Genomic DNA, 11,897 nt, shown 5'->3' on the forward strand with positions numbered 1-11,897 from the left:
CATACATTAATATTTATTATAAAAAATCGCACAATAAAAATAAGCATTTTATTGTCATTAATTTGGCTATGGTATTGCTATAATTTTTCAAATAAAAAAAATTAACATATTACGCATGGGTGTTCACAATTCGGTTTTAACGGTTTCTAAGTTATACCTTGAGCCAAACCGTTGGTTCGATCTTGTGTTATTGAGAACTGAAACTGCACTGTTAAAACTTTAAACATAATTGTTACTAATGGTTTCGTTTCACGCATTGAACTTCAATAATAAGTTTACCGTCCGGTCTGGTTTATATGGCCAATTTTCTGTATAAACCATAAACCAAACCGTTTGTTATGGTCTGAACATTCGTAAACCGTCTGACCAAAAGTGATGATTGGTTCAAACGTTTTCAAGGTTTCGAACGAACCTTGAACATCCACAATTGTTACATGATTACTATGATTTTTATTCTTCGCCGCATCGTGTGGACACCTGTCTAGTATTACACGTTCTCTTGCTCTTTTACGCTATTGAACCACATGAGTCTTGTTGTTCTTGCTTCTTGTTTGTTCTTTATTATTTCTTGCTTCTTTTTATTATATTTTTTTCTTTCTATCCTTTTTTTCCCGTTGTTTGCTCTCTTGTTTTATTTCTTTTTTGCGTTTGACTTGTTGTTTGCTAGTTACTTGCTTCTGATCAGCCTGCTGTGTAGGATTAGCTTTCTTACTTACCTGCTTAACTCGCTTTGGACTTGCCGACCATTCTTATTTTCTTGTTGTACTTTCTGCTTAACTCGCTTTTGTTTATATTAATCAGCTGAATCTTCCTTACCTGCTGCAATTAAATGTAATAGCATGTTGATTGCGAACGATCCTTTGTCCTATGGAATGCCCTACTCTCCGATACCAATTGTTGACCCCAATTCAAGACACAATGATGAACAGATTATTAAGAAAAAAATTTCAGAATTTGTGGAACGCCGCAACACTATTTTATTATAACAATAAACTTGCAAAGATTCGATACTCTGAGTAACATACAACTAGCCATGTATTTAGGGATGTGTTATTCATACACTCTTTGATTCTTTAAAGAGAGAGGGTGTACATAAAAGCTAAAATGTGTGTTAAAAGGGTGTATTAATATTAAAAGGGTGTGTGAATAACCATTGCCTTTATTTATACTAAAAACAACTCCTAATATAAACAAGAAACCATAACCTATATGCTTAGACCTTGACTCATTTAATTAACTTTAACTGCATAATTATCCTATCACTTTACATCACCCCTTTGACTTTCAACTAACTTTTTGAAAAGTAATAAGGTGTTTGGGATTGCCTATATTGTGAGGGGAAAAGTTTCATAAATTACACATTTGTAACTTATTAACTTAATGAAAAGTTATAAGGAGGTAAAATAAGAATCCCAAACACCCCCTTAGTATTAACTTCCAAGATTTACAATCGCTTTTATTAGTCATAATTACCTAGTCATGTAGTAATGTATATGGTAACTACTTGATGTTTTAGCACACCTACACTTCCCTTGACATTCATTATCAACAAACGATACCGGCCAAGTTTTCATGTTTTTATCCTCGGTTTGAGCACTTATTAGCCCATACAAGTATACAATATCGTCAATGAGAAGGTTTTGAATTCGATCCCCACCTACTCTACACTTTATGGCTAAGTGACCCGTCAACGATCCAAATAACCGTAATAAAGAAAAAGAAACACACACACCCATACCGAGTTATGATTTGATTTTATATATAATTGACCAAGAATTCCTATCGTACTTTAGGTAAACACTTTGCGCCCAATGATTGATAAGATCCTTTATAGTTTTCATGTGCTTCAAAGCAAAATTAAAACCACATGGCCATTTTTGCAATTTTCAAAAAGATTACATGATAGTAGAACAACAGTATTCCTCACACGTTCTACTTTAGTCATGTGTCATGGGTGTGACATGGGAAACAATTAATGACCACCTATAAATTTCTTTGTTGTGTTGGTTTATTTAATAAGTTCCGTCTCACTTTATATGTTCGTATCCAGTTTTAGTTTTCTCATATATTTTACATGAACACACCAATTGATATGATTCACACGATATTAAATGTCGTTTTTCCAGTTGTTTCAATCATCTTGTTCACCATCTTAGTTCCTGTCTTTTGGTTGTTCAATCTCTTGAGGTTATGCTACAAATATGTATATCCCGAAGAAGTCACAGGAAAAGTTATACTCATCACCGGTGCTTCAACTGGTATCGGCGAGGTAATGAGTTTGTTACCCTTATATATAGTTATAGGATGAATATCATTACAGAACTGTTAAATTATTTAAGAACTTGAAGGAACCCTTGAAAACTAACGTTTTTTATAAAAATTTTTGTATGTTAATGTTATATCTAAATTTACGATTACAATGTTGAATATTAGTTTTTATACATATCTTTGTTTTGTTTTACACCTATGTAGATTTGTTAGTACATAAATTTTACACATATGTAAACTTGTGATTATATATGTAATCAATTTTTTTATATAAAATATGATAAAACTACTCTTAAATAATATTAATATATAAATAAAATTAAAAAAATGTTTGGTTGTGTAGAGTTACTAAGAGTTTTTAACTTTTTTAGAGGTCTTAAATGATACCAACCCGTTATATATATACGTACGATGAGAATATATATATAATATATATGATAATATGATTAAATAATTTGAAATTTTTGAAGCATTTGGCGATTGAGTTTGCGAAAGAAGGAGCATGTCTAGCCTTAGTTGCCAGGCGAGAGAAACAACTTGATCTTGTAGCACAACATGCGCGTGCAATCGGATCCCCAAATGTGATTGTGATACCTGCTGATGTTTCCAAGCTTGATGAATGTAACAGATTTGTTGATCAAACCATCAAGCATTTCGGTAGATGTAAGTACACCACCATCTTTATATTATTCATTTTCCTTGTTACTGTTTTCAAAAGGTTAATTGCATATGATATGATAACTTCCGGCTTTGTTCTTGAATAATAAATATGCCAAAATATTTGTCAAATTAACCATATTTATTGTGTTATATTTTCACCTTTTATTTTAACATGTCTAGTAATATTTAAATATAATCCACAAGTTTCAAAAAGTTGCACAACTGGTAACCCATGGCCGGCTCCGAAAATTGAAAAAAAAGTTTGGGCTGAAGGCGAAATATATTTTGGGCCTAAAGTAAATTAAAGTATTTTGTTGGGTTTAAACAATTTAATTTTTAAATTAGCTTTCTTGGTCATGATTTAGGTTGTTTAAAAAACTAATCTATAATATATATAAACGAAAACATAAAAATCCTACGTGTCGCGATGTGGTCGCTCCCCCTCTTTTTTGGAGTCACCAGATTTGCTTGATTTTTAAATGGAGGCTTCTCATGCATTTGACCCGAATTTATGGGTATGGGTCTTACCAAACCCAGATATTCCTTAAACGGGTTATAACATCTCATTAAATTAAAAATAATTCACACTAAATTATTGATGTAAAAATCCTATAAAATAGGATATACTAAAAATTAATATCTTATTTATTTTAAATATATATATATATTATTTGAATTGAAAAAACAATTTGATAGTAAAAAATAAACGGGTCTAGGGTCCCATCAAACCATAAGTACATTATTAACTTTCATAAATATTAATTATAATTAAAAAACCAATTTTATAGTAAAAAATAAAAATAAAACGGGTCTTGGGTCTCATCAAAACATATAGCTTTTAAACCGAGATATAAAATCTCATTTATTTGTCAAACAATTTATCATCAAGTATACTATTAACTTTCATACAATAAAAAAATTTAAATGCAAAAAATAAATAAATATTAGAACAAATAATATAAAATAACCCCCGTAATACGGGGGATAAAAACTAGTGTATAAATAAATATAGGCTAAAACATGTTTCAAATGAGGCTAGAACCTACAACCTTTTAGCTGGGACTCATACCCCTTTACCATTAGACCATGTTAGTTGTTTTTTAATTGTGTTAAAACATTAAGTATATATATAGTTTTTCATCAAAATACATGTAGTTAAAAAAAAATCAGGGCCTAACGGATAGTCGGGCCTATGACCGTCGACTACCCTACCATATGCCATGGCCGGCCTTGTTGTACCCCACACACCTATTTAGATATGACACCTCATAATTTTCATGTAGTTACACAATTAACTCACAACTACTTTTTTAATAGGATAACCTATAGCTCCATTAATTACACAGTTAATCCCATAACATTTTAATATGATAACACTCAAGTTGCATTAAGTTATAAAAACAGCACATAAGTTTTTTAGAATTGTGCGAGCCACTCACGTAACAAAACGAACTCATAATGACCGAGTTCATGCAATGTCTCCACTCAACGTACGGGTTTAAAACAACTAGTTTTATATTAAAAGCTTATTTATTTTTGACGGTATTAAATATAATTTCACTAACTTATTTTATGTCCCTCTCTTTCTCTTTTGCCAGCTCACACTCTCCTTGTAGTTGGCCACATCATATCCTCTCTTTCCACTCCACCAATAATCCCACCCAAATTAACACACATAACTACACTATATATGGTACAAAATGATTAGATAAGATGGTGTTCCTCTCATGTGTTTGAGGGTTTAAGTATCATTGTGGGCAAAGTAGTGTAAATTTAAAAGTAGTTTGCCCTTAAACTATATAAATGGTTGTTTTTGTTTTGAAAGGGTCCTACCCTACATCTTGTTATAAGTTATTAACTTGTTAAACTATATAAGTTATAACTTGTTATAAGAGTAAATTACTGTTTGGTCATTGTGAGTTCCTCTCTTTAACCATTTCAATTTAAAAAAAGAATATTTTAGTAAATTAGATCCCGGGTTTAAATTCTAGTACCATTTTTATTCTTCTTTCTAATTAACACAGTTAAATTTTTTGTTAAACAAGGTCATGTGACCTCAGCAGGGGCGGACCCATATAGGTCCGATCGGGGTCCCGAGACACCGATGTTTTTTAAAAATTACTTAGAGACGGTATATTAAATTTTGTAAGGACCCCATAAAAATTAATACTTGGAACTCATACTATTAAGATTGAACTGGTACAGTGGAAAGTCCCTTGTTTTACTTGTGAGAGGTTGTAGGTTCAAGCCCCATCATACTCCTTTTTTGTTGTTTTTTTAATATCCTAGTCTTAATTATTCAGTTAGGGTATTTGTGCTTTTTGTTAATTTCTCTCATATAGTCATTATCACCATGCAACATATATAATGTTAACATGGATTTTGCATATTCTTTTATTATTTACCTTGTGTATGTATATTATAATTAATCATTTATTTGTGTTAGAGTTATTTTTTCATGTTTTGGTCAATTATGTAAGACCATATATATAGATTACGTTCATGTTTTTCGGGTATGAATTAAAAGTGTATGTTTCATCTAGTTTGTAATTTAGATTCTTTCTACTTACTCGTTTCCAATAACACCATAGTTCCGTGTTTTATTATGTTCCTCGCCTCGACCCGACCCGAATAACGACCGACTCGAAAAATTTTGTAAACCGAAAAAATTGGGACCCTATTGACAAAAAATCCTGGGTCCGCCACTGGACCTCAGATGAGGGGCTTTGTATTTCCTTTGATTTTTAATATATTTTTCTCAAAAATACTTATATTTGATGTAAAATATTAGTAATGTGTATTTTTGAAAATGTTTTTTTTTTTAAACGACCAACAAAATTAATTATTAAAAAATTCTAGCAAGAAGCTAGAACACCACCAAGAACAGCCATCCCGACAAAGCATATAATATCAATACAACATTCTTATAAGATATATATTTAGATGTTAAGAATTAAGAAATACTTATGTTTTGCAATAAAGCATAAATCTTTAAAAAGAATAATGAATACTTAGTAAATTATTTTGCTAGTTAACTACCCTAGGAGTAACACTCCTATTTTTTTTATTACCATGTAGAAAAGCTTTTGAAATTGCATCGGATTTGCATGGTTGTTGGGAAGTGGGATGGGTATTATGTGTGTAATCTATAGTAAATTAGTCCATTAAGGGTAGCTGTGATTGACACAAATTTTACCAGTAGCAACCATGATAAATAACTTGGTTTTTGAATAGTAAGCGTGTATCAAAAGCAACTTGGCTTATCAAGACTCAAGAGTCACTAAGTTGCATACTGTAACTGAGTTATAATTATAGCTAAGTTACTGATGGCAAGTTAATTATCTGAAGTTATCACTAATGGATTCTTGGCGACAGGCGTTACTTAATTTTGATGATAAACGAGTAACTACTAAACATTTTAACCATCAACAGAAATACTCATTCGCAAAGGGTGATATTTAACAACAGGTTTTGATGGTTATCGAACTACAAAATGCAAGTTTTTGGTTATTTTCTAGTGTGCGTTTTTTTCATAATAGAACATCCATACTATTTACCATTTCTCTTTAACAAGAGGTTTTTTCACATTAAGATTTCGAGAGTACCATCGAAATGCTCTATTATGAGAGGGGTTAACACACAATGAAAAGAGAGAGAGAGAGAGAGAGAGAGAGAGAGAGAGTTATTTGCAAACTATAAAATAATTATCGCTCTAAAGAAAACAAAGTTAATTTTACACCATGGGAATAGTTAGGGAAGTGTGTCGGTTCAATTCTCGTTCATGACAAATTGTTGTCCACAAGCCAAAGGTTTGCCATCGTGAGCATGCATGCGGTGGATTTCCCCTATTGGTGTCAAGCTAGATCAACAACGACGTCTGCAATCACAAGCATAGGTGGCCTTTATCCAATAGGTGTATCCGCATGATTCGGCTTTATTGACGTTTAAAAAAAATATGCTTTTACAAGTTTCAAAAGAAAGACCATCCGAATAATTTCAAAATTGGACTGAAGAAATGTGTAGTTTTGGAAGAAAATAAAAAAGGGCGATGAGTACTACCTTTAACATCCATTTACTATCAACTTCACCAAAATTGTGTTATGTACTTTAACATTAAATATCATTTTTTTTTAATTTTCTTCATGGTATCTAGTGGTGTAATAAATACTACCTTTCTTTAGAGGATGAACGTTCAACGCTTGTAGTAGGTGGGTTACATGTGTTAGACATAAATTTCATCTTAATAGGCATGTTATGTGTAGGTGATCGAGTTAGATTTATTGGGCTCGTGTGATTCATTAATATGTAATGGGTTTATGAGGTTGCAATTAGGGTTTTATTATATTTGGTAATGTCTTGCATAGCAAATTAGGTTAGTTTATATAAATCCAGTTATGACTAGACATTAGAGACACACACAAGATATAACCGATTTAGAGTTCGTCTAAAGAAACACGAATTATGTGTAATATGAGTTTTTGAGTTATATTTTCTCTATATAACATATATAGAGTTATTCAATATCTATTTTGGTGAGTTATATTATTCGTCCTTGAACATAGACTTAGGTGTAGATTATTAGTTTTCAAATCTCATAGTACTACGTGATTTACATTTTTGATACTTTAATATGTTTTAGGATCAAAATAACTTTCATATCACCACAAAAACATGTCCGCATTGTTGCAGAAAACATGCATAGTTTCTTATGGATTAATTTAAGTTCCAAAAGTCTCAAAATAATTGGGTGGTTGTTTAATAAATGATTTATTGGATTTTAGCAATCATAACTAAATGGTTTTGACCAATAATCATCTCAACTAAATTTATTCCTTTTAGTGGTCCCAAGTTTAAAAAAATTGGCCCTCATCTGTCCCCCATTGAAAAAATTTAATGTCGTTATATATATTTTTTTTTCAAGTTTCAAACTAATGTTTTATGGATTTTAATTAGAATGACGATACGATTTGATTGATTTAAAACTATGTTCGAACCAATGCACCAAAACGACGAAACAATGCTTCAATCCGCGTGTTTGAACTTCCGATTAACAGAAGTCAAATCGTTTGGATCACCGTTTCAAGCTAAGCTGTGCATCAATGACTCGTATCCTCCTATCTATTAAAAACCCTAAAACATTATTTTGAAATTCGGAAAAAAAAAAAAAAATACCGTTAAGTTCTTTTTAACGAGGGACCAATGAGGGCCAAGTTTTTTAAATTTCAGACCACCATATGGAATAAACTCAATTGAGATTATTATTCGCCAATAACATTTAGTTTAGATTATTAAGATCCAATAAACCATGAATGAGTTAAATAGTGATATATTTTTAATACAAGCAACATAAATCGTATTGGACTAGGTTGATCTGTCGTACTTTATTAGTTATTATTCAGCACAAAACTTAATAATATGATTAAACGAAATACTATAAATGCAATATCTTTCAAAAATAAATATCCAACAAATATAAAATCCAAATACATTCTACTTAAATAAATAGTATAATGCGTAAAGCAATTTTCAACATATTATTGGTTTTAAAATAAATGAACGCTCTTTAACTGTAAACTATCCATCTATGGTCGCTATAATTAATTCTTATCACTGCCGATTGCCTGTGTGTTGCATAAATATTTAAAATTTTACTGTGAGTATGTTGTTACAGTGGATTACCTAGTAAACAATGCTGCAATCTCAACATTTGGTTTGTTTGAAGACCAAACTAATGTCCTCGATCACGCTTCGGTCATGGTATGTATCTTCTTGTCACTCTTCTGAAATTTATTTTACAGTTTGTTAGTTTTGATGTACACCGTATATAAGATAACTGATGGACACCAAAACTGGTGGCTTATAATTTCTTGATGCCAAATGATTAGTGGAATTATTCAAAAAATGGTTCAAACTTCTTTATATATTTAAACATGTTTCAGACACTTTTATTTGTTCCATTAACTTCTTGTGTCACACTAGTAATATACTGTTTTGGGTTCAAATTCGAATTCCGTATTTAGGTAATGTTTTACAGGGCCGGCTCTGAGAAATCAAAAAAAATAAAATTAGGTCGAAGGCGAAAATTTTTTTGATCCTTAAGTAAAATGAGTATTTTGTTGGGTTTAAACAATTTAATTTTTATATAGGCTTACTTGGTTATAAATTGGGTTGTGTAAAAATCATTTTTATAAAAATATGATAAAAAATGCCTCAAATAAGACTAAAACTCATAGTCTTTGGGTTGGAAGTAATACCCCTTTACCACTAGACCAATCTAGTAGTTACCTAGTTTAGTTTAAACACAAAATATACATATTGTTTTAATAAAAATACAAATATTTAAAAAAAATAAAATCGGGCCTAGCGGGGTGTCGGGCCTGTGGCCGTTGACTACCCAGCCATTCAGGCACAACTTATGGCCGGCCCTGGTGTTTTACAATCCGAATTAACACAAATTTCATGGATTATATAGTTAGTATCTGTTGTTACGAGTTTGAATGATATATTATTTGTTTGTGTGTTATTAACTAGATTTTTAAATGATGACATGCAATTAATATCCATATAACTCAATGTTTTATGGTATTTCAGAATGTAAACTTTTGGGGATCAGTTTACACCACGCATTTTGCACTTCCACATTTAAAGAAGACCAAAGGGAAAATAGTCACGATATGTTCTTGTGGGGGTTGGTTTGCCACCCCAAGAGTAAGCATCTATAACGTAAGTACAAACTCAACATTAAGTGTTTTATACGCTTATCTTGATTTCGTATATGATTCAATATTAATCATAGTTACATCATACCACTCGACAATAAAAAGAATTAGTTACATCATAAATTCGTTTAATTTTCAGGTTTTGTAAAAGGAGAGCAAAGAACTAGTATATTTGAAATAGTTTTATTTTTAGTAAAATTCACTCCCACTAGAATAAGTGTACTTAATTTTGTGTCTTTTAGAAATAGTAAAATTCATACTTAGGGTGTGGATGGGATTCCTTATTTTCCTCTTCTTATGACTTATGATGGTTGAATAAATCATTTTTATGTTAACAAAGTGTTTGAGAACACATAAGGCATTTTCCAAATTCTTCTTATCAACAAAGCCAAAATAAGGGTTTTCAATAAGTTGGAGTATGCTAATTTATCTCCTTGTAGGATTAGAATACCCATTACACCCTTCCAAGTTCCATTCCACTAATTGCTAACTTATGTCCTTTCTGGTCATTTAAATCAATAAGTTAAACCAAACACTTTTTAAAAAACAACTTAGTATCTTATGTTAATCCAAACAATTTTTTGGAAACTATTTATTAGAAAGCCATAAGGCCTTTTCAATTTATCACAAAAATGCCTTTTTACCTTAAATAAGGAATCCCAAACACCCCCTTAGAGCATTCTCAACTAACTCATTCTTTAAAGTTGTCAAACCCATATAATTTAGGGTAAATTTTAAGAAAACCATCAAAATCACCTCTCCAATCTATTCCCTATTATATGGATGAGTTATATGGCAACTGAAGTAAATCCCTAAATATATGGACTCATTTTTGATCCATACCATATAATATATCACATATCTCTCAATCACCATTTACTATATAATAAGACGAAAGAGAAAAAATTATAAAGAATTAATTTATGGATATGAATAGGGAATAGAATGTGAAAGAATTTTGAAAAATGATAGATAAATTTATGGAATGATGTATTTTAGCTAAATTATAGGAAAAATATATGGAATAGGATGTGAATGTTCTTATATTATCATATTTTCACGTATTAGGATTCTAAATAAAAAAAATATAGTATTTTATGAAAAGAGTTTTGATTTTAGAATCTGATTTAATTAGGCCTACAAAAAAGTTGAGTAGAACTAAATGCATGTTATGTTTGCTATCTTCTATTTATTTATTTGTATTATTTTGTGAAGTAGTGATGATAGTTATTGAGTACTAGGTCTAACTATTTAGTAGTTTTCATAAAGCCTATAAGAGGCACTTTTTCCTTTCAATAAATTAGGAATGAAAATTATGATTTGAAGTATCAAAGTCACTTCCAAAAACCCATGATTTTTAGTCTAAATTCTTTCTTGTTTCTTGAAATATCAATTTGATTCACATCAAGAACCTCTATGATTAACATTTGCTTTAAATATATTAAAAAACTACTTAACCACACAATTTTTATCCAAAAGAGTTTTAAGCAAGGAAAGGGTTCTTTGTTAAAAAAAAAAGCAATAGTTAGCAAAATTTCATCTCATCTAAACTAATTAGAAATGGTGTGACAGGCAAGCAAAGAAGCACTGCTTAGTTTCTTTGAAACTTTGAGGATCGAGGTCAGTTCAGATGTCGATATAACAGTAGTAACTCCAGGATTGGTCGAGACACGATTAGCCAGCGAGGAACAGTTAGAGGAGGTAATTCTTTGATGCTTTCACTCCTTATTTTTTGGGTTTGGTTTGATTTCTATGTTTATGCAACCAGTCAAACGCGCTGTGGGTACCAAAGATATCTGCTAAAACATGCGCTAAGGCAATTGTTAGCAGCACAAAACGCGGAGATAAATATTTAACTGTGCCTTCATGGATGAGGACAACGTTACTTTGGAAGACATTATGTCCTGAAATCCTCAACTCAGCTGTGAACTTTGTATTCATAACCTGGCCAAAGATTTCATCAAAGAGAAGCAAAATCTCACAACTTGGCTTTTATTCAGCTAAGTACAAGTAATTGCAATATTATGGATGATCCCCTTAATAGCTAAACCAATTATGCATAAATATGGTTTTTTTTTGAACGACAAATTTATTTTTAATCATTATGTTTTAAATCCCTGTGGTGTATCATATGAAAGCTTGAATATGTAATATGTATAATAAGGGAATTGAATTATATGTTTAAATCCAATTCTATTGTAGTTATGCTATTTAAGGTTAAAGAAGTTGATAAAATTTTAAAAAATTGTT

At 30.8% G+C, this 11,897-nt stretch overlaps 1 protein-coding gene across 1 annotated transcript; it reads left to right on the plus strand.

The window, feature by feature from the left end:
- The first annotated feature begins 1,757 nt into the window (after positions 1-1,757).
- On the plus strand, positions 1,758-11,662 carry LOC143567224 (11-beta-hydroxysteroid dehydrogenase-like 2). The gene is made up of 6 exons (XM_077053692.1): positions 1,758-2,269; positions 2,739-2,931; positions 8,600-8,685; positions 9,520-9,651; positions 11,220-11,348; positions 11,416-11,662. The coding sequence occupies exons 1-6, from the start codon at positions 2,075-2,077 to the stop codon at positions 11,659-11,661; spliced, it is 981 nt and encodes a 326-aa protein (XP_076909807.1). The 5' UTR covers positions 1,758-2,074; the 3' UTR covers position 11,662.
- Positions 11,663-11,897: the final 235 nt, after the last annotated feature.

Source organism: Bidens hawaiensis, unplaced genomic scaffold (assembly GCF_021521415.1).
Source record: "Bidens hawaiensis isolate Kalapana, Puna unplaced genomic scaffold, B.hawaiensis_p1.1 tig00023240_1, whole genome shotgun sequence".
In the NCBI taxonomy this organism is placed as follows: Eukaryota; Viridiplantae; Streptophyta; class Magnoliopsida; order Asterales; family Asteraceae; genus Bidens; species Bidens hawaiensis.